The 27994-nt window shown below is 38.0% G+C and overlaps 4 protein-coding genes and 1 long non-coding RNA gene across 6 annotated transcripts; 2 read left to right on the forward strand and 3 right to left on the reverse strand.

Moving 5' to 3' along the window:
- The first annotated feature begins 3049 nt into the window (after nt 1-3049).
- tmem33 (transmembrane protein 33) lies at nt 3050-7410 on the forward strand. Its single transcript, XM_057349557.1, has 8 exons — nt 3050-3163; nt 3779-3852; nt 3975-4069; nt 4239-4426; nt 4524-4591; nt 4684-4817; nt 4934-5017; nt 5827-7410. Exons 2-8 carry the CDS (start codon nt 3805-3807, stop codon nt 5954-5956), a joined length of 747 nt encoding a protein of 248 aa, XP_057205540.1. The 5' UTR covers nt 3050-3163; nt 3779-3804; the 3' UTR covers nt 5957-7410.
- Nucleotides 7411-8764: 1354 nt separating this feature from the next.
- Nucleotides 8765-11922, reverse strand: ccna2 (cyclin A2). Its single transcript, XM_057349668.1, has 9 exons — nt 11696-11922; nt 11329-11600; nt 10514-10754; nt 10279-10385; nt 9966-10189; nt 9685-9889; nt 9498-9611; nt 9236-9369; nt 8765-9149 (listed from the first exon to the last, which is right to left on the reverse strand). The coding sequence occupies exons 2-9, from the start codon at nt 11539-11541 to the stop codon at nt 9098-9100; spliced, it is 1290 nt and encodes a 429-aa protein (XP_057205651.1). The 5' UTR covers nt 11542-11600; nt 11696-11922; the 3' UTR covers nt 8765-9097.
- Nucleotides 11923-12235: 313 nt separating this feature from the next.
- bbs7 (Bardet-Biedl syndrome 7) lies at nt 12236-18273 on the reverse strand. The gene is made up of 19 exons (XM_057349555.1): nt 17762-18273; nt 17593-17658; nt 17093-17155; nt 16823-16998; nt 16525-16711; nt 16246-16318; nt 16048-16164; nt 15771-15901; nt 15580-15664; nt 15299-15401; nt 15030-15222; nt 14844-14918; nt 14675-14740; nt 14423-14562; nt 14175-14339; nt 13814-13923; nt 13422-13525; nt 12972-13095; nt 12236-12787 (listed from the first exon to the last, which is right to left on the reverse strand). Exons 1-19 carry the CDS (start codon nt 17795-17797, stop codon nt 12654-12656), a joined length of 2148 nt encoding a protein of 715 aa, XP_057205538.1. The 5' UTR covers nt 17798-18273; the 3' UTR covers nt 12236-12653.
- Nucleotides 18274-21150: 2877 nt separating this feature from the next.
- On the forward strand, nt 21151-27808 carry anxa5a (annexin A5a). Of its 2 annotated transcripts, none has more exons than XM_057349664.1 (13): nt 21151-21255; nt 21426-21464; nt 23202-23286; nt 23545-23639; nt 24137-24250; nt 24417-24507; nt 25359-25438; nt 26181-26231; nt 26425-26518; nt 26604-26699; nt 26780-26838; nt 27048-27170; nt 27253-27808. In XM_057349664.1, exons 2-13 carry the CDS (start codon nt 21462-21464, stop codon nt 27310-27312), a joined length of 951 nt encoding a protein of 316 aa, XP_057205647.1. In that variant the 5' UTR covers nt 21151-21255; nt 21426-21461; the 3' UTR covers nt 27313-27808. The 2 variants fall into 2 exon arrangements, with proteins under 2 accessions (XP_057205647.1, XP_057205648.1); XM_057349665.1 differs by having other exon boundaries at nt 21166-21230.
- Nucleotides 25022-26193, reverse strand: LOC130563875 (uncharacterized). The gene is made up of 3 exons (XR_008964170.1): nt 26074-26193; nt 25879-25923; nt 25022-25432 (listed from the first exon to the last, which is right to left on the reverse strand). It is a non-coding gene; the product is annotated as an uncharacterized LOC130563875 (long non-coding RNA).
- Nucleotides 27809-27994: the final 186 nt, after the last annotated feature.

A 27994-nucleotide genomic window follows, 5' to 3' on the forward strand; every position in this document is an offset into this window, starting at 1 on the left:
TCGCTTGATAGGTGGAGCTTCATCCTATCGGAAAAATTGAAGTTTTGTAATTAAAAGAAGTCGCATCAAACATTATTTCGTCTAAATCTAATGTTATTTAATTTCCCTAGGTTCAACTCTGTAACGACATGTAAAAATGACTTTGTAGACAGCATTTATTGTGTTATGTATTGTATTTTAATTTGACAAAATGTTTAATGCTCTTGCATATGTAAAAAGCATGGTATTAATCAATTAATAAAAGCATCTAATAAAGTCAATGTAACCTTTTATTAACATTTATGGCAAATGGTTAGTGTATCTCTGATGACAATTCCAATTGTATTTGAACTGCGGAGGAAGTTTTGAGTTCTGAAAATAATCAGTATTTTATACATCGAGCTTCTTCCTTCACGCAAATATATTTATTGATAATATATTGACATATTAAATTACTTAATATTTATTTGAAAATATATACAATAATACATTGTTAACATGTTACGATATTGAATAATACATAAGAAATTGCATTAATATGTTGCATTATATTGTCCTGTATATTCCCATATATTTTTGTTTTCCAAAGGGGCTATTCTCCAATGAACATTAGTTTTTTTCAATGATATGACCCCTTTTAAGGCAAAATCATATTGTCTGTAATATTAATGTCATACCTCCTGTTCTGATGTGGTGAGACACCTACCTGACCCTCTGGCTCTACGAATCTGCTCTCTGCCTGTCTCTTTTTGGCTCTGCCTCTTGTTGAAGGCCTGCCTGTCTTTCCTCCCACTTCATAAATCGCTCCTCTGCCTGGTCTCCGGTTAAGTCTCCCTTGATGTTTCAGTACATGTCTTGAGTCTAACATCCTGCCAACTCTACCTCCACCTTGCCCAATCCCGACTGAACATGCCACTCTTCCAAACCTATGCATATGTTGTTCTATTTTTCTAATATTCCAACCCTCACTTTTAAAAGCACAATTTCCTGTCGGCCTTCCCCGTCTCGCCCGCCTTGCCGTTCCCCCAGTTTTGACGTCTCCTCTCATCCCTCTCTGACTTTGCCCTGTTTGCCGTGTACCCAGAGTACTGTTGGCTTTCAGGAAACAGTTGATAAAACCAGGGATATTGTTCTCAAACTCTTCTAATCCTCCCAAATCATACTCCTCACCCTGCAAAATGGCCCCCAATGTTGACTGGCCCTGACTGACCGATGGCTGTGTACCGTAACAAGGATGAGTTTGGGGTGGCGGCGGGGCACACCAGCTTTCAGGGGGGCATGCATAACCCTGTGCCGCACAGGCAGGTGCACTCACTGTGGGATACATAGAGGTTTCAGGGACCCCAGCCATGCCAAAAGGCAACTTCTCTGGAACACCCTGGACAAGTGTTGTCAGGGTGATATCAGACAGAGTGGAGTATGGGTCGAGCACTTGGTCTGATCTCCATGATGACAGGTCAATCACATTAACAGTTTCGACAGTCTCCTTAGGACATTCAGAGGGCAGCGTCAGAGTCGCTGTGCAGAGAATCTCAGTCTGACACTCTCTCTCCACCAATTCTTTTGTGTGCTCCGTCTGGGTTTCAGTCTGACTCCCACTATCTGCTTTACCAACGTGACGTTTGCTTCCTGCTGTAGCGTCTTGCTGAGGTATGTTGATGCCTAGTTTGCAAGCGACTGAGAGTACTTCGTCTTTGTCCTCACTAAACTGACCCGAGTATAGCAGAGTGACCAGACTGAGCAACGTGCAAGCTTCCTTGGCCTGGATCTCAATCAGCCGCTTTTGCCCGGATGATGGCATGGTTGACAGAGCGCCACGGAGCCAAGGGCTAAAGGCAGACAACACACAGCTGTGCACTGGCACAGATACACCTGGACAGGGGCAGAGAGAGAGTCAAAAACAGTGACAAAAAAAGTATATTCATATTTAGTCATCCTTTATGTCCATTCTTATTCTACACAAAATATATACGTGAGGAGTTTGGGTCAATCTTTACGTTTTCTACTACTACACAGTTTAAATATGAGAAATAATTGTAGATATGTTGTGAATACTGTTGATTTTATTAACCTTGAGTATGCAGCACAATGTCACATAACTCTGCCCTGCTCTGTTGTTTCTGCAACTCTTGCACGAGAAGTGACTCGAACGTCAACATCTTAAGACAAACAGACACAAAAGTCAAACATTCATTTTGCACAGCACTTTTTAACATTACGCAATTGTTCCGTGCAGAGGTGTCGATTTACTCGGCACGCTTCTGAACACATGGTGGAGACAGATCTCACGAGATTTGCAAATGTACTATTTGTTAGCATATTTACTTTTTTACTATACATACTTTTCACGCACCCACATTAACACAATTAATATCTAATTATATTCAATCATTTAAGCCAAATATGTGAAATTAGCACCAGGCTAATTAGGGGTTAATTAGTTAACGTTAGTTGGCAATGTCAAAACTATTTTAGCGAACAAAACTGACCTTTTCGACGTCTTGTACAGTAACGTTAGTGTTCCGTTGTGACATAAAATGTAACATAAACAGATCATCCAAATTTGTCCCGTCTGTATGTGTCGAGATGACTGGGTTTTAAGAATTGTCGCGTGTACATCATAGGAACGTTTCGGGTTTGCGCACATTAGCGCCTTGTAACGGTCTGATGATGAACTGTATCTAATGTGGAAGTGTCTCTGCACATCCTGTTCCACTGCGTGAGTCTGAAAGAGGGTCAGAAATATAAAGATCATTTTTACTTGGAAAAATCGCCCCCGCTAAGTTGCTAAGGTGGCTGTTTAGTCTATGAGCGTGGTGTCAAGAAACATCTCAATTATTTGCAAATAGTTGTATTTATAAATATGAAAAAAATCAGACAAATTTGGAATAAAATACGATCAAATTTTTTATTTTTGGCAACGTAAGCACATTGGATTTCAAAACCTAAAATTGGTATTGAAATCAAATAAAACACGCTGACAGCTGTTGTTAATTGACAAGCCCGACATGCAATAACAAGCTGGTTTGAAATATCGCGAGATTTTGACAATCCACAGAGGTCGCTTCAGCTCAGCTGATCAACCTCTTGTGCATATTCCGGAGTAGAACGTGTGCGCTTCGAGCGGTGGAAAAAGCTGATTTTTCACCTTCCTGCGACACTGACAACCATCTAAATATAACAGGTATTGAAGAATTATGATCATATTGTTGTCTGTCTAAATATAAATGAATTTGGTGTATTTTAGGGTTGCCAATGGCTCTAGTTAGCCTGTGTGAGAAGTTAGCATGTCGGCTACATCGTTAGCTCCCCCGGGTAATGAAGTCTTCTCGATTTTTCCTGTGTAGTTTACCTGAATTTAGTTGTTAATATAAACGATATTCTACTTTTGTCTTCAAATATAACGTTACACGTTACGAAGTCTGTAAAACGCTCAGTTTTTAAAAATCGGTAACGTTAAATGTAGCCTGATGATTTTTTTAGTTAATGGATTGTCAGCAATTTGTCCGTGATTTGTCCGGTCTAGGTGGATGTTTAGAAAGGATTTCCGTTTGCTCTGTCATAGATTGGCGTTAACAATTGTATTAAAATTGTTTAAAATTTAAGAGGGGTTCTTGTTTTAATGAGCACTATTGCTAAGAATTAATCCAGAATGGGTTAATGTTCCTTGTTTAGGTGTCTTCGCCCATCCCCACAGAGTACACAAAAAATACAAATGTTTATTTTTCTATCCTCAGCGTTAATAAACAACTTGGGCGCATGATCTTGACATTTTTTGCTATATGTTACTTTCTCTCAGAATCTGTGTCTCACAATATCTGAAAGATGGCAGACACAGAGCAAAGACCTCCTCCACCTCAAACAGGGCCTACGGTAAGGGAACTTACTTTAATCTTATTGTTAAAGTATAATTTTCTAAATATGGCCGGTTAACAATTTTTGCCAGTTCATGTGAGAATGTTTGTGATTGTGATTTTTAAATTGATTCGTTACAGCAATTCTTGTTGAGTAACAAGCTGGAAACGGCTATGTGGCTGTCAAGACTCTTTACCGTCTACTGTTCCATCATGTTCATTCTTCCCCTGCTTGGGTAAGTAATCTTCCATTAACGCTCTTTCACAATTTGTTCATATAGTACCAGTTCTGCATTTAATCATCAGATGATGAGGTCTATGTAATCCATTAAATCCCCACCAGGAGATGAGGAATAATGACTATACCCATTTTTAGACATTGTGGCATTTTGCTTTTCTGAACAGTCCTCAAGCAGCTGCTAATTTCTATCAGAGGGCATTGCTGGCAAACGCCCTGACCAGTGCTCTGCGTCTGCACCAGAGACTTCCTCACTTTCAGCTGAGCAGAGCCTTCCTGGCCCAGGCCTTACAGGAGGACAGCTGCCACTATCTCCTATACTCTCTCATCTTTGTCAACTCCTACCCTATCACAAGTATCCTTTCTCAGAATACTTCTTGCATGTAATTGGGAGCAAATGACTGAATTGTTTTAGTATTATTTGTCTTTGTGACCTTGACTTTTGTTCTCAGTGAGCATATTTCCGGTGTTTCTCTTCTCACTTCTCCATGCCACCACCTACACCAAAAAAGTTCTCGATGTAAGTTTTTTTCCTGCATCCTTTGCCTCCCTGATGTATGATGGTCAAAATTCCATTCTGACATTTATGTCTGTAATTATTAATTTTTTTAGACTATGGGACCCAACAGCATTATGTTTGTGAGGAACTTTCTGAACAAGCTCTCAGCCAATCAGCAAAACATTCTCAAGTTTATTGCATGCAATGAGATTTTCTTGATGCCTGCTACAGTCTTCATGCTTTTCAGGTGAGGACTAAAAGACATCTATTTTACCCCACTTTGACTGAGTAGTTTGGTTAAATGTTTTTTAGAGGTTTAAGTTTTCAGTATGAATTTAATGATGTTTGGTTTGTGGTTCACAGTGGCCAAGGCAGCTTGCTTCAGCCCTTCATCTATTATCGATTTCTCACTCTGCGTTATACCTCAAGACGCAATCCATATTGCCGGTAAGAATTACTGTCTATTTATATACACTTAATATTTCTATCAAAATGTGACCCATTCTGTGAAAACCAAGTCTCGCAATCAAATTTTGAGATTACGAATATCAAAGTTTCATATTCCAGAGTATGACCCAGAGGTCGCGTTAACCGAAAATTCTCCATCATTGACAGATTTTTTTTTATACCAGTAATGGAAAAATCTGAAGGTCGTCTGTCACTTTGACACATTACAATGAGGGCAGTTTATAATTCCCCTTTTTGTCGATTTGGTTGCATCCAATCATTTCCTTTCATTAGAACGTGATCGAAGAGATGCGTACGTTTCCCATTCATACTCATAAACTCCATCGTCCATTCAGGAAAACCCACATGTGATCGGCGGAGACTCGCGGTGCGGAGCCAGGGGCGTGTATAAAGAAGACTATGACGGATATTCTGTGATATTTTCACAGAATGTCCTTTGCATTTTGTAGAAAATGTATGTAGGAAAAAGTCAATCACAAAAAATGACTTCAGCTGGGTTTTCACAAACTGGGTCACAAATGAAAAATTAAGGGCAGTTAGTAAATAATCTAGCACCATTCAATAATTACTGCATCAAATAGTTAACTTGTTACGTTAAAAAGTGAAGTGTCTGCATTATAGTATGTAAATTGCAGAACTTTCATATTATATTAAACGTTTTAAGAATGTTGGAATTGTGTAATAGTTCGGCAGGATGATTGTAATTTTCTGTTCTGAGCATAATAAGTTTGATTTCTGTCCTGAGCATATTAACAGTTTGATTTCTGGGAACGTTTGTCTTCTGTCAGGACTCTTTTCACTGAGCTGAGGATTTTGTTGGAGCACTTTGTGATGAAGCCCAGTTGCCCTGCCTTCTTCAGAAAGATGTGCCTAAACAGCATTGCCTTCATCAGCCGCCTTGCCCCCACTGGGGTTTAACTGCTTTCTCTGAACTTCCACACTCATACGCACTACACATGCTTCAGCACACATACACAAGTCCTATAACAGTTCAGAGTTGGAACCATTTTAAGATGGACGTCATGATGATTGCTCAGAGATGGATGTCCTCCTCTGCACTGAAGGCATTCGCTATGTTGGGAGAGACTATCAATCTCACAGACTGCATCCAAAAAAACAAACCCGCCAGATGATGCATCTCTGTGCGCAGTTGTCTGTAAGGGTGGTAATTGTTTTATTGGTTCATTAGAGCATTTATATTAATACTTATTCTCTGGGGATGGACCCTTGAGATATCTTAACTGTAAGGGAAAATAGATGATTTTTAATAGTTTCTTTCTAATGAGATTTCAGTTGTCATTTATACGTGTCTGTATTTCCATTTTTATGTTCTTGCTGAGCATTGTTATTTTATGTCTTGTACTGGATTACCTTGAAAGTAACTTGCCCAAGCTTTTGCTTTTTTTTTTTAATAGTTGACAATGACCTGAATGTGAATGAATTGAAGTTTTAGGTTCCAGTTCCACTGCTGAGTTATGTGAACATGCTGATGATATGAGAACTATTGTTGCAAATCCTGTGATCATTCATGTATTGCATCAGTTATGTTATGCGTTCAATGCTGTTTATTATCATGGCCAAGTTGTGAAAATTTGAAACTTGAAAATTTGTCAACTATTTGCTTGTTCAAGGCATGTTGTCACTATTTATTGCCTCTTGTTTATAACTAGGCTCTATGTAGATTAATAAAATCTAAGATTAATTTAACTGGTATTTATGATGGTTTAATTGTCAAAAATAATTTTTGTGGCAGTGGTTTTCTGCAACCTTTTTGGTTTGCAGTACACTGTTAGAAAGCACACGTCACTCCTCTCTTCATTAAGTTACATTGGCTCCCTATAGTCGCTCGCATCAAATTTAAAGCTCTGCTCTTGGCCTTCAAGACCACTACTGGTTCAGCACCCCCATATCTTCACTCGCTAGTACAGACTAATGTACCCGCCAGATCCCCTACGCTCTGCAAACGAACAACGTCTTGTAGTGCCATCCCAAAAAGTGAGAAAAACCCCACTCTCGCATACCTTCTCTGGATCTGTTCCACATTTGCGGAATCATCTGCCCAATGCTACAAGATCAACAGATTATGTAGCCACCTTTAAGAATCAGCTGAAAACACATCTTTTCCATCAACATCTGGCCGATTAGTACTAACTTCTATTTCTTTTCTACTCTTTCTGTCCTTAAAAAACAAATCCTTACCTTTGTATACTGTGGTAGGCTGTATGAGACCAGTTTTACTGCTCTTGTGCTTTTTGTTGTTCCAATTGCTTCTATTGTTTACCTCATTTGTAAGTCCCTTTGGATAAAAGGGTCTACTAAATGTAATGTCAATGTAAATAATTAAACTGTGCCACTGTAATTTCAACATGAAAGCTTTTATGCAGGACCCTCTTTTAAAAGACATTCATGAATAGTTTTACTTAAGAAACCGTTAGATAAATATTAATAAATATAGTATTAAAGAAAACTTGTTTTCAAACATAATTGAATTTTCAATTCAGATGCATTTGTATTGTAGCAGCTTTCAAAATGAATCTGGTTTTATAGCAGCTTTACAAAGACTACTGTCTACTGAAGACTCTAGGAAGAAACTAAACACTTCTGGAAAGTATACACATAGAAAAGTAATCTTTAGAAGACTTCTAAAGTCTTCTAAAGTCTTCTAGACTTCGTTTTTCTACACATTTTTTGGTAAACCGCTTATAACCTTCTCGATGTCCCAGTGTGAAAACCCCTGCTCAAGACTGTATAATTCCTTTTCATGAGTTTGCAAGCGCATTTCATTTCTATGGCATGAAAAGTTGGATTCTAGTCCAACTACTCCAGAAAAAAAACCTTAACCCCTTGGTAAAGGGGTCGATGATTCAAATTACATTTGGAAGACATTACAGTTTTGTTATCAGCTTTATTGCAGTTTTGTTAATGTTTTCTACATTTTAATTTTTAGCCTTTTTTTCCAAGGTTGTAACTTATTATATTGCTATACAAGTTGTTTCATTTTTTAAATATTTTCAGCTCGTCGTTTTTGTGCGGAGTGTCTATTTACAGAGTACAAATAACCCGCCTTGTTGGCAGAAATTATATGTACTAGCTCCACCCACCAATATGTGATTGCAATAGAGAAAGTGTAAGAACGACGTCATTTTTAAATGGTGACTCCACTGGCGTAAGGACAAAGGCTTAAAATTCATTTTTAGTCATAAAGTTTAGGTTTAGGGTAAGGTTAGGGCTTTAGTATTTCAAAAAGTTGCCATCATTTTAATAATTTACACTTACTTTTAATGTTTAAAGTGCAACAATACTGAGGTGCAAATAGTAACGTTATCTGCCAGTATTTATAAGTAAACATAATCCAAAGAAAATAGGCCCTACAGCTATTTTGGTTAGTGTAAACAGAACCTACTATTAAAACTTACACTAAACAGATGTTGCTCTGTAATAGACTTCAAATAATACTTTGATTTCAATTAACAGAACAGTTTGTCAAGTAAAATACTAATACAAATCAATGATTTCAAGACACTTCCCCAGGCCCGAGTCATCCATTTATGAAATAAAACAATCAATCCCCAGCACTACTACCTACCACTCGAGCTGGAAAAAAAACTCCAAAAAGCATGTGGCTGAAAATCACTTCTTATATACGAAGCATACCTACATAAAGTTTCACGTCACTCGCTCTAAAAACCACACGAAATAAAAACACAAGACAAAGCACTACATTAAAGGCCAGCAGCACTTTATTTAGATGTGAAGGTAAGGTCACCTTAGGTGTAAGAGAATAAAGTGCACCACTGGAGTCTCAAAAAATAGAATACAAACATTGAAATATTAAAACAATGCTTGATTACCTAATGTACAAAATTCTGGTTGCATCAAGCATATAAAAGCCACAATCCTTAAGGACTTATAAAAATGTACATGTCACTAATCTCACCATTTCCCCAAACGAGGCTACGGCTTCAGTTATTGGAGTTGCGGAAATAAGACAAAAAAAATTTGTGCACAATTCCCATTAAGTATGGAAGCAGTGAACACAGATATATGTCAATGGGGATGTTAGTTCAGCATCAGCTTCTCTGGAGGCTCGATGAGAGAGACTTCATGATACCTGGGAAAAAAAGTTTTTTAGACACGTCTAACATTGCAAATCTTGTATCAGCTCTGCTATAGAGCTGGTAGGTTAAAGGGACTTACTTTGAACTTTTGTACTTTTCTTTGACAGCCTGCTGTGCGTGCTGAGCTGCACCGAGGTAGGTCTGATGTAGGTCCTGAATACAAGGCATAAGATCCTCAAATGTGTAGCCAGACATCTCAACAAGTGCCGTTGACTGCAAAAAGCGGATGAACAGAGGTTAAACTCCCATTTAAAACTGTGGGACACAAAGCACTTCAGATGAGGGACAGCCTCAAACATTTAAAAGACTCCAGTGTTACATTTCTGTCTGCACATGCTTACCCATGATCCACCTGCAAGCGTGTGGTTGGCCAGAACGAAGGCTGCAGCAGCAGTTTGAGACGGGAGGTATTTCAGGAAGGGGTCACAATCGATCAAACTCAACTCCCCAAGGAACTGAGAGGAGAGAGATTCTTTTACATAAACCAATCCACAATTCTGGAAAATGAAAGAATGGGGAAGTTCTCACCATTGATAAGCTTTCTACTTTGCTGCTCACAGGCTGGTGTAAGAAATACTGGGTGAGAAACTGATTGATCGTTGGCGCAGCGAGATCAAAAGAGAGAACCGTCAACACCAGATGCTCCATCCTTAACACTTGTTTCTTTGTGTAGGTGTCATCAGTAATGTAAACAAATTCTGCCACCTCTGGAGGGTAGATCTCCTCAAACTTCCTACAGTCACAAAGAGACACGTGAATAAAGATGTTCACAAACCAGTTCGAGGCTTAAAAACGGCCAGAGGACTTACGAAGCCAAAAGCATGGCCGCTGTGCCCACTAACTGCAGTTTTCCTCTCAGGACAGACATAGAGGACAGGAAGCGATCGATGTAGTTCACAGCCAGATAGAGGGTCTCATTCTGGAGCTTGTACTCCTCTCCCACTTCCACCAGCCAGTCCACCAGGATGGAACGCATGCTGTTTGTGATGTCAGGCTGTTTCCTCATGTAACCTGCTTTTGGCCTTGACTTCAGCTGCAAGCAAGACATGTTTTTAACGATAAACCAGACCCCTAATGATGAAGTTAATTCTGACTATTTAACAAAAAGCACCACATACTAACCTCCATTTCCCGCAAGTGTGTGTGTATTTCTGCAGCATAATCTGTAACTTCATTGACACTTTTTGGCCTCTCCTCACCATCGACTACTGACATATCCATAGGAGAATCTGAGAGGATAGAAGAAAATCAGTTTGACTTTGTCGAATACAAGCTGAAAAGGTAAAAATTGAGTTTGCCCAGTTATCCATAACTCAGGTCGCAAGATGCACAGTTGAATAAAATCAACATTGCCTACCAAAACTGGACTCCATAGGCAGCTCAATAGTGGCAAGAGGCTGTCTCAGACGAATCACGGTGGGATTTAGTGTGAGGGGAGAGCAATTCATGGCTGCCCTTTGTCTGGACGGTTTCTTAGCGCATCCACCATCAGGTTCATCTACATGAATCTGGAAAGTAGGTGGCTTGGTGGAGGGCTTCTCTTCAAAGCTCCTGCCATGTTCTTCTAACTTGCAGGCAATAATCTGGGGCCCAGAGACCTTATGATAAAACAAAGTTAGCCTTAGATTGCATATGAACCATCTAATAAGTTAATGGTACACACTACATATGTGATACAGATAACAGGCACCATTTGTAGCACCCTCATAAATTCACCCCCCAAAAAAACATTTTTCTACATCAGTATTACAAGCACATACACTGCACAGTAGATTGTGTATTGACACACTGTAATATTAAACTGGTTTATAAAGGTTGGAGGGAGGGAGTTTATAAAATGGCGGTCTGCACATTGGGAGGGAATGAGCTGCGAGCATTTAACACCGCATTACATTCAACCTGTGGCGCCATAACACTTTTTTTTAGCTATAAAGAAAAAGGGAACAAAACCTCAATTCACATTTTTGTGATTTAGAACGCCTACAAAGCACAAGTGGATCTACTGTAGCAATCCTTTCAACATGCATAACAATGATCAATATTCATCGTACGAAGTGAACCAAAACGAAATAAACACGCAGGTTAGCAACATATGCTTTCCCTTGACTTGATTAAAGATAGGTCTGCTTTAAAAGCACACTTCATTGTCATACATGCGATGCATGATCGAACCTGTTTAGCGGTGCGCAGAACAGGCGGTCTCCGCTGATTGTGCTCCAAGGCGCCCAGCACAGTCCTGTTGGTCGGTTTGGGGTTGACATTTTCCCGATTTTCAAACCTGTTCTTGCCAGCACCGCGTAGTCGTGAAAGCATGTTTTCTTGATTTTGAACATCTGCCTCTGAACCATGAAGCGCGCTTCCTTGTGTTTGACCGAGAGATGACATCCTTCCAACAACAGATCGACAGGTTCGCTCAGCAAGAGCGATCGGTGGTTTAAAAATCACTTTAAAACAAGAAAACCTTTCTGTTAACAAATGAAAAACTTTATCCGATCACATAAAAGTGAACAAAACCAAGTAAGAACCAAAATGCTCTAACCAGCGGGAACTGGCAGAGGGGAGCTGTTAAAATCCGGAGTAAAACAGTTGCATGCAGCGTCTTACAAAACCGAAATTCAAAAATAAACCATACAAAAATACTGTCCTACAAAAAACGCGCCATGCTGGTGTAAGAAACCCCTCAAAACGCCTCGACAGCTGCGTATATAAAGCCAAACGGCGCCTTGTTGCTTTGCCTGCTTTTGGTATTGTCGCTATCTCAGTACAGTTCAAGTAGCCCGCGACTATTGAAACGGACCAATCAGAATGAAGCAAACGCAACGTCACTGATTCTACGGGAGCTTGGAGAGCCCAAAAATGTTTTCGTGCATGTCAAGCGTGTTCATTGGCTCAAAAACATTTTAACGGTTCAAAAAAGTAAATAGTAGATCCAAGATGGCACGTTAATAAACATAATAATGATAACAGAAGATTAGGTAAAGCAGGTGCAAGTGATTGTTCAATTAGGGAACTTTGATTCTATGATTTTAAACGAAAAAATGTTAGTGGGAAAGATAACAGACACATTTGTAAATGTAAGTGCAAGGTTTAATTGGCCAATTTTTGTTCTTGGCTTGTTCCCCATCCAGATATTTTAAATTAATCTCCACAATAAATGTATGCTAAAAGTTGTATATTTATTACATTATAAAGTCTATAAACATGTTAGCAAACCTGAGGCATACACTTTCTCCAAAAAGGTACAAAAATGCCATGACACATTTTACACACAAAGCACTAGTTTTCATGAAAATTGTAGTTCTGTATAAATGCATCTAAACAATGGACAAGTGTTCTAAAAATATATAAAACATCTGCAGTCACACACAGGTTCAATAGTCTTTACACTGAATATTTTAATTTAAGGTATGCTAAGATTTTCATTTGCTTATATTACATTCTATTTTATTGCAAAAACAAAACACCTGATCAAAAACTGGTTCATTTAATTGTCTTCACTAAGCTTCGTTGAAAAAATCCATCAATGAATTAAGTTCATAGTTGTTCAAAATTGCAAGCAGCTGTGAAACTTTTGTTTTAACGTTCTGTCCTTTAAATTTGAACTTATCGATGAAAAGGTCAGTGATCATACCTGGAAGAAAACAAAAAATAAGCTCAGCTAGTTTCATTCCTCAGATGGCCACTATACAGTAGGTAATTATCAGAATATGATGTTATATGTACAAGACATCAATCTTTAAAGCATCTACATGGAAATAATTGAACGTCCACCTTAACAACATAATTTCTCCTCTGTTTATCTCAGGCTAACTTACCATAGAGTCTTTCTAAGTGGGCTGGTTGTTTTTTATATTCTTCTAGGAGCTTAGCAGACTCATCCAGTATACTGCGATACTCTGGAATCAGAAAATCTGCATTTCCCTCATGTACCTGAAGCTCCTGCAATGACACACATACATTAGCGGAAATCAAGACATATGCTTCATTTTCTTATTTACATTTACATTTAGTCATTTAGCAGACGCTTTTATCCAAAGCGACTTACAGAGAGTTCAGGGAGCAATAAGCGATATGTCATACAGGAGCAATATTACAATAGGTGCTAATACAAAGTTACTAGTTTCAACAAAAGCTAGACCACTACCTGTTGAGAGAAAGAGAGGGTTAGTTTTTTTTCATTTTGCTGTCAAGTATTCAAAGAAGAGATGGGTTTTAAGTAGTTTTTTGAATGTTGTGAGAGATGTGGTTGACCGGTCTAATGTTACCTTTAGAGCATCAATAAGCTGAACCTTTTTGGCCAAAATCAGCTGATACTCCAGCTTGGGATGAATCATCTGAAGAGTGTGGTTGACAGAGTCTTCGTTCACCTCTGAAGTCAACATAACCATGACAACAAACACGCATTACTCATAACTGATATCTGAAGAATTTTGAGAACAAACATCTTTGATTCCAAAAACCTCAGGCATCGTTTTTACCCTATAACATCTATGTCGGGTGATTTGACCCAGCTAAGGCAGACTGCCATTATCACCCAGTATTTCAAATGTGTATCTAGCAGCACCCACTCGTGTCTAATTTTGTGAGTACATATCATTATACATCAGTTGTCACTTCATGTCGATGATAGGTGAACTGAGAATGTTTGTGAGTTTACCGTAGGATATATTCAGATTGATTTTTCGTTTAGTTGCTTCCTTGGCTAAGACATCCTTTAATATTGATATGGTAGAAATGTTGTCTGATTTGAAGTTTGCATCACCTTTGCTACAAACAAAACAATAATCATTCATTACAAAACTGATCCTAAAATATTGTTAAAGCTGTTATTAGTATTACAATTTACTTATATATATTACATGACAAAAAGCGGGTTATATATTATAAATTAACAAATCATAATTTGCCTAGTTTGAGCTTGTGTCCACAGTTTTGTTTGAAATATGCTTAAGGATACAGTCATATTTATGAATGAAGTTTACAAAGATCAATTTTGACATTCAAATAGTAAACCTCACCAATAAGTGGCTTCAAGCTGCGTGCCCAAGAAAGTGTTCTGGAAGTAAAACGTGACACTTTCTCCTGCTGGGGTTTTCTCTGGGACCTCAGGCAGACAGAACACAACCCAGGAATGGATCTCTGCAAAACTGAACTGTCCCATCAATCTCAAGGTGTTCATAGGCCTAACCGAGATGACAGGATCATATACGTGTTTAGTTAACAGAACAAATGCACAACAAACAGAAAAGCAGGAAGAAAAGCTCACCGTTTCTGGTCGATTGTGTGTATTCGTTGGTGGAGGGAGAGCGGCTTGATCTGGTATTGTCGAACTTGACAAGTTTTGGGCTGAAGTCTTGGCGTCACATAAGCCTGCAGTGTGCCGTACTGACCCTCAATAGACCTCACCTGAAAGAAGAAAGACAGAAGGATGGGTGTAAATAAGGCTAAAGGCAGAAGTAGTATTAGCACTTAAATGAATTGTTTCTTTAAAACATGTTTATTATTTGAGATTAATCACCTTCAGTTCCAGCCTTGTGGTATTTGCTTGGCATCTGTAGGTGGCGAGGAGAAAGTTCCCATTTGACTGTTGGGGAAGGTGAGCAAACAAATGTTTTTGCATACGTATGCGATTGATCATTAATTAAGTTTAATGATGTGATGCACATGACAGTACAGAGATGTATTACCTCTGAATCACATTCACTGAAACTAACAACAGCTGAATTCTTATCAACATCCAGCAGGTCAATGGGAACATCACTCTGTCAAGTAAATGTAAGCGAATGTAAAAACCATCGACAACAAACTCTTTTTGCTTAAGTCAAAAAATAAATAAATAAAAACACAGTCATAGTAAACCTTATTGCTCTTACCTGTAGCAGCAGGTTGTCAATGGCAGTCTGTACCTCAAGTGTGAGGCTGTAACTAGCATCGTCCTGGCACAATGTGAACTTGTCATTGATGCTAAAGACCGGCACAGCAGACACAGCCGTGCTGGACTGAGAGCTTTGCTGGTATTTTTCTCTGCCCTGCAATACTTTCAACTGGAGCTGCTCCAACTCAGCCCTATGTGCACATGAAAACCACGTTTGCAAGCCTTAAGACAAGAGATGTGGCATAGAAACAGCTGGCTGTGTAGTACCTGAGTGCTGCCACCTTCCCCTGGGTCTCTCGGCTCATCTTGATCTCATCCCCCGGGCCTGCTACCATCTGCTGGGGCTCTGTAGTGAGACCTGACACCCATCCTGGATAGCAGAAACATGACAGACATATACAGGTTATAAGCTCCAAGACGAACAAGGTGAACGACAGATATAACTATACAGGCACAGATATCACACTCACAATGTTTGTTGCTTTTCTGTGTTGATCTAAAACTGTCCAAGTAGCATACAAAGCTTTTATCTATAAGATGATGCTAACCTGTGTAAGTTGTTGTGAGAACTTCATCGTACATCTCTTTTCCAACACATCCCCCTTGAATCGATGTAACACTCTCAGACAAAACCTTGTACAGTAAATACAAAAACAATGATTAGCGCAACAGCTGTGATTCTGAGGTTGCAGTATCTTAGATTCTTGAATCTCTTATACCCGGAACAGATGTGACTCACATTCTCAAAGCGCAGAGTTGGTTCATTTGAGCTGTCCAACCCATAGACCTCCACAGTCCCATCATCCCTCCCCACCAGGATGTCCTTCACACCATCACCAACAATGTCAAAAGTATCAACACACAGCACTCCTTTGGAAAAAAGATAAAACAAACTAACATGACTACAATTGTCTTTTTACTTAAGCGCGAATTGTGACATAACAACATTGGTTTAACTAATAGTAAGTGTCTGGAAAGGGACTATTTGTTTGTCTAAACCAACAAAAGTGTCCTACCTCCTTTTTTCTTCTCATTATCCAGTTCCCAACTAGTGATGGCTCCAGATTGGGTAATTCGCACAAGACCCAATTTCCCATCAGCTGTTCCATAAAGAACCTCTTCGCCATCCTTTCCTGAGGACCACGGTATCATGCATGATCACATCTTTGGACCTCAATTTGCTCTTTAAATAAAACACGCATTTTAACACATACCTCCATCTCTGTTGTGAAGTTCAAGAACAGTTGGTGGTCCAGACACCTCTACATCGTACAAAAGATTAGATCCCTGATGAAGCAAAGGGTGAATTGAGCATGAGCATCAGAAAAAGTAAATTTCCCTTTACTGAAATAACCAAAACAAAAACTAAATAAAATGGCCAACTAAGTAACAAACAATAAGGACAGGCACTTCTCACCAATGTACAGATTGCTGTTTCACAATTGCATATTTTATCTGTTACTACTATAACACTTGACATCATGTTTAAGTACCTGCAATACTCTAAGCACCCTGTCCTGGCAGGCCAGAATGGGCACAATGCGGCCCACCGTCTCGACAGGTAAACACAGGACGTCATTGATCTTGTCTCCTGACAGGTAGTAGTCCTGGTCCTTGCAGTCACAGTAATGGTTATAAATGTAACTGGCACAGACAAAAAGATCTGCCCCTGAAACATGCCTGTGGGAAAATATGTGGAAGTAACAAAAGAAGCCTTTAAAGTGACGATGTTTAACTTTGTATAGCGATTTCACTCAGCAGTTTAAAAAAAAAAGGGACGCAAAATCTCACATGGCATTAATGCTCTCTGTTAGGTTGGCCTCGAACGTAAGGAACTGTTTGCCCTTTTTAGTATATCCCCTCACTTCTGAGCCTGAGCACACAAAGATCTTTTCCTGTGGGGTCCCCAAAGCCCCTCCAAGCTCAAGTCTGGAGATCTTCTGTCCTGGGAGTGATTTGAATACAGGCTGGCAAAACAGACAGACATTTAGTGTAAATTTGTGCAATGCTTTTTGTCTGTAGACATCAATCAACGAAGAAGCATGCACATCTGATACATACAACAGCCTCGCCTTTTTTCATCCCAAAACAGGTCACGACACCATCATGATCTGCAACCGCCACCTGAAATAACAAAATCACCAACACCATCTTATGAATAACCGTCTTACGAAGCCATCGGCTTTCTTAATATAGACACACGGGCATGCTGCAATAACAGAGAAACTTTTGAGCTGTATTTCAGTTTGAGTGTGTGTGGTTTGTTTGTTTCTCAGATGTTTGATTTGCTTGTCATATAATTAGATAATTTTATACATTACATTAAGATAATTTGTTGGTAACTATCTGAACAACGGCAGTACCCAATGACTTGGTTTTGTGTCCACACAAAAGAAGTGAATGGGTACCGCTGTTGTTCGATTACCAACATTTTTCAAAATATCTTCTTTTGTGTCATAAAGGTTTTAGATGACAAGAGATGATGACAGAACTTTTTTTTTTTTAAAGAACTATCCCTTTAACTTCCATTGAATATTTTAAAATATCAATGCAGATTATACCTTTTGAGTTGCTTTCCTTCCAACAGTAGGGAGGAGCTTCATGATTTTCTGAGATGTCACTCCAACCTGAAAAAAGGTTTTCCTTGTGATATGTACCACCCAAGACCATTTAAAGCAGTTTGCCATCACTATAAATCACAGCCAAGGTATGGCGATGTTGAGGTCCTACCTGGAGATAATCAACATGGTTTAAATTCAACTCCATTTCGAATGTCGCAAAAAAATTCCCTTAAATTCCGTTAGAATATTCTCTATCTCTGTTTTCTATTGAGCCTTTGTCCTGTTTATTGATGCGCCCTTGTAGCCTTTTGTTTTCATGCCCCACGTCAATGTATCGCTTTAACGCGACAGAAATATATATATATATTTCAAGATTTCCTAATCGACATAGGTTCGTCGTCACTGACTGGATTATCTGGGGATTAGTTAGTGGATGATTCCCTGCAGATAACCTGGCTAACGTTAGCTGGCTCCCATTCTCGTGTTTACAAGATGATTCACGCCTCGTAAAGATGTTGATATGTAAATAAACCTGTCGATTGTTCATACACATAAATTCAAAGCGTATTTTTAGATTCGTGAAGTTTTGTAATCTGACCGAAGTAATACAACAGCGCGAATGAGTTTGTATCTTATTCTTTAGCTAGCACGCTTCCTCTGCAGCGCCATGTTGTCAAGATCTCAAACCATCGCAGGTTACCATGGTAACAGACAAAATACAAGAAGCACCTAAAATATCATCATAATGTTATCTGATAAATAACAATGATATGGATTACACGAGTAGATCTTTTTCTTGTTATTTTTAGGAGTGCTCTGTTTTCTATTTATTAAAATAGCACAATTAAAATATGTTACATTTAAATATGTTATTCTACTTTAATTAGTTCAGTACTACAAAAATAGAAATCGTTTATTATTTCAACTGAGCTAATTATATTTTATATTTTCTATAACCTTTAAAACCCATCACACAAACCTTTGTTGTACTATTATATTTTTATTAAGGTTTAGTTTGTTCATAAGGGCGTTTTCCTTATGGAACCATTGACTACTCACCACAATGTAATTTTGGGTTTTATTATCCTTATGGGAACATTTTGACCCGACACAAGCACACACACGTACAGATGTGTGGATGAAGGGGTGTGGATGTTTCTCAGCAACAGTAGGCGGGGACACAGCTGCAGAAAGGACAAGCATCATTTTCATTTTGCACAACTCCAAGAGACACAGCATGCTTCTTCAAGGATTATACAAGATTTAATGTAAGAGAGACTAAAGTCAACGACACCTGTCATGGACATATCTTATACAGATGGACTATCTTATACATCAAAGTGCCTCATCAGAGGGTTTATTTAAGAACTGCAGTAGTAGGACCGCAACTGATGCCCTCACCAAGGAGGTTCCTGGTGGCATCCACCTCTTTGCCTCTTGCAGTGGGATGGGGGTGGAATCTAAGTGTGTATGTTGGGCTATTCACTGTCCTGCTGGCGCTGATCGGACTTCTTTTGTGGATGCTGCTGAAACAGCTCAGAAACTCTGTGGGAAATAGTAACCTTCAGCCCCATTTGGGTTCCTGCTGAAGATTTGTGTTTTGAGGGAAAGACATATGCTAGAATCTTATTGGAGAAAGACGCTTTGCAAGATGGACATACTGCTCTGGACCATGAGATATCTGACTAAAATCAAGTGCCAGAAGTGTGCTGAGTGACGGAAGCATGCACTTTCAAAACTGGGAATTTTTTTTTCAAAACTGCAACATTGCAAAAGAAAAGTAAGACTGAGATGTACTCATCTATGACAGATGCTTCATAATATTCAACAAACATAATTACATATTTTTCCCATATCACTATAGTGTTAAATACAAAAATGTTTTACTGACATTAACTCAGTCTAGTTACGTGAATGTTATTTTACAGAGGTCAATTTGATGATTGTTTTAAAGCTATTAAATCTATTTATCTATTTATTCTATCTGTAGAAACCCCAAAATATATAAAAATGGTGAAGTTTCTGTAAAAAGTTACTCAATGTCTCTGTTGAATAGTTTTTTTGTGAGAAACATCTGCTTGTTTGTCTTTGGCATGAATAAGGCTGAAAGTGAAATTGGTCAAATCAATACCCTGCACATTTAGAGTAAAATTAAAAGTATTTTTCATAACACAGCCCTGGATGCTTTGGGATTGTTTATAAACAGGGAGCTGTTACATGCATTCAGTACTCAGCAATGATTAATGTTAAAACATAAAATAGCATTGTGAGGTAAACAAACGCTTTTTTTGTCTGATAAAGCTTTCAGTGGTCCTTTGTTCTTTTAAGTGCTGATAAAGTTGGTGAAAGTAAATTATCCTTAAGCTTTTATACTTAAACTTACGCAAGTGTTTCTGGAGAAATGAAGGAATACTCTGTAAATGAACAAGCAAAATCAACTTCATACTGCTTTTCATCATTTGCATATGAATAAAATGATGAAAGCCATATACATTTACACATTTGGCAGTTTCTTTTATCCAAAGCAACTTACAGTAACATTTAGGCTACTAAGCACTGTGATGAATTATGCGTATACCTGTGTGCCACTGCCTAAACTTGTATTTACATATATGTGTGTGTTTGGATGGTTCATTCATCATAAGATCTCACGCACAGTGTTATTGTAATGATCTCATCAGCAGGCTATTAAAAACATCTTGATTCAGAATCCCAATGAAGTCAACTTGCTTTAATTCCCTTGTTCACAAGGCAAGACACGTGTGTCTATGTGTGTGTGTCAAGAGAGAAAATTAAATTCACACCACACTGCATATGCACTTGAGCAATTTAGCCAAACAAACAGCAGGGTGCTTTTACTTGACAGGGGATATTGACATGTGCACTGTTCACATGAGAAACAGATGCTGTGGAAATCCTGTGGCTCTATGTTTATGGTATAAAAAACAAAGAGCACTTCAGTCACTGAAGCGTTAAAATTGTTCATTAATATTCCTGGCTCTCTATTTGCTAGGCAGGTTAATAGGTTTATTGAGCTGCTTTGAGGTAACGTATAAATCTTATGGGCCTACAGGAAATTTACTTCACGAAGCATCTCATTTAAAAGCCACTGACAAATGCATAATTCTTTAAGGCCCAATAAATCTGAAATATTGCCAGTCACTATCAGAGAAAGCTGTTGCTCAGAGCTCTGGTTATTGCTTCTGTCCAAGTCTGATGTGGACGTAATGAGTCATATTCAAACCAATGATTATGTGTAAAGCTGTTGCCTAAAAAACACACATTTGGACCTCCAGCGTTATGGATTTAACATTTGCGGTCAAAACTGTAAAATGCAAACTCTCAGAAAATGTATTTATTATCAATATATTGAACCATATCTTTATATTTTCCTAAAACCCTGACTGGGGCAAGTTGTCACAATTGTACACACACACACACACACACACACACACACACACACACACACACACACGCACGCACACACACACACACACACACGCGCATATAAAAAACTGGGCCTGTGTTAGTAAAGATCTGTCTCTGCCATTGACAGGTGTTTTGGGGGGCGTGGCCTACAGTCACCTACTTCTTTCAGTCATTGTCGGCACGCGCCACAAGTCAGATTAAACCTACAGGTGACAGAATATATTACTGTAACAGGTGCGTTCTCTGCCGTATATAATCTATAGAGTGGAATTATGTATCATTACAGTAATGAATGAATGATAGGAATTAAACTGAAATAGGTCTACCTGCATTAGCCTACAGATATATTTCCAATTGACCTATCGGTCTGATAATGGACTAACTTTTTCTGCTTGATTTTTCAGATTTTAGGCTGTCTACACCTGTACACCTCAGCACTTATGGTAAGAATGCCCTATTATGTTGAACTGCATTTGTAGTCTACTTTAGCATATGTTTCATGAAACGAGACATAAAACATAAACATAAAAGGTTTAAAGTTAATTGGGATTTACAGCAGAGCGTTTAGTGAATTTGCGCGTTTTTCGTAAATGCACTTCTATGCGCAAAATATAGCATGGCGCTAAAAGCAAATATTTAGCCTACATCAGATAACGTGTTATGTACGTTAAATTACGTTTTCGGATACTCTGTGTAGAATTATTTTCAGTGACTAAATAGAATAGAAAACGACAAGGTGTTGATCAGCGGGAAAAAAATCATATAAAAGTCTTACATTAGCCTAGTCTTTACATCAACCGGCTAAAACAACACGTAAGTCTTGTGTTATTTTTTATGCGTCGTCTTTTAGGCATAGTCATATTTTCAGCTATCAAAGTAGCATTATAATCTCGATAGTATTGTTTCCGGTTTTGCACATTCTGTTTAAAGATCGAGAGGTTGTTATCGGACGTGTGTTGGCGTGGTGACCGTTGTCATGGAGGTTAAGGTGTTGGATGACTGGACTATCGCAGATGAGACTTGTATCAGATCAGACGGAGGGAACGGTCACTGCCATTATCAGTCAGAAGCGTTCAGACATCATTTTAAATGATAAGACATTTAGTCCTATAGGACTCGGTAGCATATCGGTTTATTTTTTCAGTTTATCTGTAAAGAAATGAACATTCTTGCCATTTCAAACAGGGCTTTGACTTTCATTCTTCAAAATATATTCTTTTGTGTTCTGCACACTTTAAGCTGCTGTTTTATGCATTGAATTGAAGTTTCAGGGTTAACTGATCCCTGACCTTTAGCCTGAACATGAACCCTAACCTTAAACCTAAAACCTCATCTTATCCTTTACTCCAGCTCTAGTATTAACCTGAGCCTTATCCTGCTCTATCTTTAATCAGATGTGTATGGATAGCGATGCTCTTTGTCATTTTGTGTGGCTTACCTGGATTTTATAGACTTTTTATTGTTTCTTTTAGCTGCATTAAATGGACAGTTCACCCAAAATAAAAATTCTGTCATCATTTACTCACCTTCGAGTTGTTCCAAATCTGTATACATTTATTTGTTCTGAGAAAGAATGCTTGGAACCAAACAGTTCTTGGACCCCATTGACCACCATAGAAAAAAATACTTTATATTTTTTTGTTCTGTTGAACACAAAAGAAGATATGTTGAAGAATATAGAACAGCAAACAGTTCTGGGGCACTTATGACTTGTCATTTTTCCTACTATGGTAGGGGTCCAAGAACTGTTTGGTTACAAGCATTCTTCCAAATATCTTTCTCTTTGTTCAACCAAACAAATACAATTATAATAAAGTGAGCAATTCATGACAGCATTTTCATTTTGGGTGAACTACCACTTTAAGTAACAGTAATGTAAATAAAATGCTATAATTAGGGAACCAATGCAATAAAAACATACACCTAAAAGTTTTGTCCTTTTGAATCCATTTTGATTTGCTGATTTTTCTGACAAAAGGTCATATTGAACAACAAACAATAAATGGTGCAAAGCATTAATGACACTCAGCATTCATATTAAGAATGTTTCTGTGTCACATGCATCTTGCATTTGGATTTTAGTGTTAAAAGCATAACTACATACATAACTACATACAACTGTCAATTGCTTTGAAATCACATACATTGTGTAATATGTTAAATTTGTATATATTCTGCAGGCAACCAGAGGCAGCGTGAAACCCTTTGTGAACTTCAATGCAAAGCAAGATGCAGAACTTTTGCGCAAGGCCATGAAAGGGATTGGTAAGTCAAACAGGTTATTGCAATTTCTCTATAAATCTAGAATTGTTTTGTTGGGATCTATGCTTTGTGTTTTGAAAAGTAAGTTAGAAGATTTGGAACCTTCTCAATATCCATTTGACCACTATTACGCATTGAGGAGATGCAGTTACTCAGTGTTGTTAACAAATTGCACTGATCACCAGATTGAGTAACATTGTTTTCAACAGTTCAGCCTCTGTCCTGTGTTAATAAGCTGGTGTGAATGCTGTGTGTCCTCAGGCACTGATGAAGATACCGTCCTCATGTTGCTGACATCTCGCTCTAATGACCAGAGACAGGAAATAAAAGCAGCCTATAAAAAGGCCTTTGGCAAGGTAAGACAGTGTTGTATTTGTGTATTCTAGTGTTACATTACAATAATACAGTGTATTGAAATCATATCCAGATATTTAAAAAAAATGTATACTGATAAAAGTCAGCATCTACCATCTTTCCAAACTGCATCTTAAACTGCAAAACAACACAATGAATATTGAATGAAAATCCATGTGGATGTTAATTTATGTGAGTTATAACCAAACAAGGGAATAATCTCCATTAACTAAACTGTCAGGTAGAGACCACATTCATTTGTTGTTCCATTGAATCAGTAAGAAATACTGCTGAACATCAATAGCAGTTTGTCTCGATTATTTACGCTGCTGTACCGCTGTTTGGCACGTTTGTGCAGATATAATTCAATACTGACATCTCCATCTAAAGCGATGCTAAAATGCTTAATATCGTCATTCTAAGAAACAGTATATTTTCTTGTCTTTCTTGGCTTGTGTTCTCTCTTTCGCTCTTGTTTGTCTGTTTTGTCTTTTTACAGGATTTAGAGAAAGACTTGCGATCGGAGCTCGGCGGAAAGCTAGAGGATCTCATTGTGGCTCTTATGTCTCCACCCACAATATATGATTCTAATGAACTCCATAAGGCCATCAAGGTAAAGTCAACTATAAAAGAAGTCATAAAGTCTATGAAACTCTACTTTATGAATGTCATAAAGTCATTGTCTATGAATTATAATGAAAAAGTAAAGCAAACACATTGCTATGGAAAATGAATTTGCATTGTGCAAATGGGAGCTCTCTTTTTTGGTTTTCTTACAGGGTGCAGGTACGGAGGATAAAGTTTTAATTGAGATCCTGGCCTCCAGGACATGTGATGAGATAAAAGATATCATCAAGGCTTACAAGAAAGGTAATGTTCACTGTGTTTACGGTCTTCCTAAATCCACAATGAAAATGTCGCACCAATGCAAAGTTGATGAATAACCGTGTCTAAGAAGGTAGACAAATGACCAAGTATTTATGCTTTGCAGACTTCAAATAATAAATCTTTTATAGTATGGCTCAATAGAGTGTAACGGTAGTGTTCCAGCAGTAGAAATCCCATTTATTTTCTCCATAAAAACTTGATTTTTAACAACGTATAAACAGATGTTAAGCTTTGATATAAGTGATTTTAACTTGAGAAAAAAGCAGTAGCAACCCACAATAATGAATTTGTACAATTTTAACAACTGCACCAGTCATTTTTAAATCTTTAAGCTTTTACTAATACATGTTAAATATTCATTTTGCAAATATATGAAGAGTTTGGTTCCATTTTTTTTAAAATTCAAAAATCATGTTTTTTATTTTGTTTTATTGTGTTTTGTTTTATTTTTTTTAGTTATTATGGCTTAAAACAAAACAAACCAACTGCAGTTTGATTTATATTAAATGGAATGCACAATAAAAAAACATGATTTTTGAAACATTTTAAAAACGGAGTTATCTCATTTTCGAACCAAACTCTTCATATTTTACCCTCTTCAACACTGCGTCATCGGCCTCCTGCAAGCAAACAGGTCATATGGAGAACAGTGGGGAAATGCACGAAAGCCATCTAAGCAGATATCTGAAAGGAGAGAAGACTCACTTTACCCTGATCATAAAGTTTCTACAAGGCATTGCTGTTAAAACCGATCCTTTCCAATTAGAGTCAGTTGAGACCATTAAGGTGTAAGCAATCTATAGACCCCGTCTCATGTGTCTTATGTGGCCTAGAGCACGGAGGCAAGCTGGAAAAAGACATCATGGGTGATACATCTGGACATTACCAGAAGATGCTGGTTATCCTCCTGCAGGTAAAACAAAATCATGGTTTTAAAGTTTATATGCACATAGAAAAGAAAAGAAATCCATGTATGTGATCGGTAGTTGACAAACTACCCACATATATACAGTAGATGTGTTCAATACAAATATACAGTAGATGTGTTGTATGGTGTGACATAGCAAAAATTTCGAAAACAAACTGTTGATAATATATTTTTGATGATATTTATATTTATAATATAAAATAGGATAAGAGAGATTTATCTTCATTGTTCGTTTTTTTCTCTGAATTTTTACTGTCACACCATAGGACACATTTACGGTATATTTGTCAACTACCCATATATTGGGCAATGGTAAAAAAGTATTAAGTTATGATACTGTGGAAGACACATCAACATGGTTAACAGCGGACAGGACAGCTTCAAATTCCAGAAAAAAAACTTGTGATATGTAATTTTGGTCATACCGCCAATCTGGAGTTGAGATGGAAGAGGCAGTAACGTTGAGAAGACTGCAAGCAAAGTGATGGAAAAGGGCAGTGATAACATGAGCTATGGTGAAGTCATCCTTAAGTAATTAAAACAGCTCTTGAGTTAATGTTGTGCAGAAGATTAAATGATTCTCGGGGGTAAAGTGCGGGTAATTCAATATTGGAGTTTACCGTTTGAGGGAAATTCCACGCCTCGTCTAGGAATATGTGGAAGGTGGAGAAGGGCTGTCGTGCATCAGATGTTCTGATCGGTCTTGTGCATCTGTTACTACATTCAGGCAAAAAGGGAGGAGGGAGTAGATGAGAGCAGAGTGGAGAAAGATGCCAAGGTAAAGAACAGTGACACTTCCAGAAATATATACACACCCTGCAAATATACATTTGTTTTAGCACTGTAATTAATCATCTTCACGTACACTACTCACTTACATACTGTGTTAATGTAAAGATGGAAAAACGTAACTGGATCTTCAGGTTTAAGTTGCAAACCTTAGAAGTGTTTGTCTGTTGATCATGTTTCAGGAGCTGTTCGCTGCCGGAGAACAGAAAGTAGGCACGGACGAGGAGAAGTTCATCAACATACTCGGCAACAGGAGCGCAGAACACCTGAGAAAAGGTGCGCGTGTGTGTGTTCAAAGCTTTCTCACATAATCCGAATGAACAATGAAAGGCTTTTTAATGGCTTCCGGTCCCCGTTTCAGTGTTTGATGCCTACAAAAAGATTGCCGGCTGTGACATTGAAGAGAGCTTAACAGATGAGTGTACCGGGAACCTTGAAGCACTGCTGCTGGCTCTGGGTACGAAATGAAACCCTGACTCAATGATTTTTATCATTAAAATGTGGAAACTGAAATGTTCTCGCTCTCTCTCACTTTAGTGAAGTGTGCAAAAAGTGTGCCCGGTTATTTTGCCGAATCCCTTCGAGAGTCCATGAGGGTATGAGAGGTTTAAGAATCTCATCTTTTTTTTACCTACTCATAATCGTACACTAGATAACTTGCTGCTCATTGAAATGATCAAACAGAGCCACTTCAAGTGGAAAAATGAAAACAACTTCTGCCTGTTTAATAAATGAGTGTGTTGGATCTGAGCAATAATGAGACTATGAAAATGATTTCACGCATTATTGGTTTGTTTACTCACAGCGTGCTGGCACTGACGACAAGACGCTCATAAGACTCATGGTGTCTAGAAGCGAACAGGATATGCTGGACATCAGAGCGGCATACAAGAAGAAATATGGCGAATCACTTTACTGCACCATACAGGTTGGTTATACACACACAGCATCTCTCATATACATTAAAAAATTATAATATTACAAAATTATTTTTTCATCCCATTTTATAGGAAGACACTGATGGAGATTACCAGAAGGCCCTGCTCTACCTGTGTGGTGGCAATGATTAGATACAGCATAGTCATTTTTCTTTATGCAAAAATTAATTTGTGTTTGTTATATAATTGTTATATCAATTCTTGTCTTGTTTCTTAACTTATACACATTCACATTTTCTTGGTTTAGTATTTTGCATTTATGTACCTGTATGTTACCTTTTATGCTTTGTGGTTTTTCAGTGTTTGAGTACTGGAGGTTATATTGAGGCATGAATTGGTGTTGAATTTGTTTCTTTTAAAGTGTTGTTTGAAGGTTTTTGATTAAGAAAAAAGCATGACATGTTTTGGACCATATTAAATGTTTCTGTATTTAGTTTCACCTGCTAAGAATATTCGTACTTCTGCCATTAGATGGCAGTATTGTTTTAATAAATTGTTTTAATCTCTTTCTCATCCTGTTTCCACTTATGTTAATGTTACATTTTTTACATTAATTAAAGAGTAAAGTTGATTTGTGTGTATATATCCTTATCAAAACGTGTATATCCATGTTATATACATATGTCAATGAGCTATACTTGTTAAAGGGACAGTTCACCCCAAAATAAAAACCTGACATCATTTACTCACCCTCGAATTGTTGTTCCAAATCTGTATGTTTCTTTGCTCTGATGAGCACTGAGAAAGATATTTGGAAGAATGCTTGTAATGCAAACAGTTCTTGGCCACCATTGATTACCATAGTAGGAAAAAT

Source organism: Triplophysa rosa, linkage group LG13 (genome assembly GCF_024868665.1).
Source record: "Triplophysa rosa linkage group LG13, Trosa_1v2, whole genome shotgun sequence".
NCBI lineage: Eukaryota > Metazoa > Chordata > Actinopteri > Cypriniformes > Nemacheilidae > Triplophysa > Triplophysa rosa.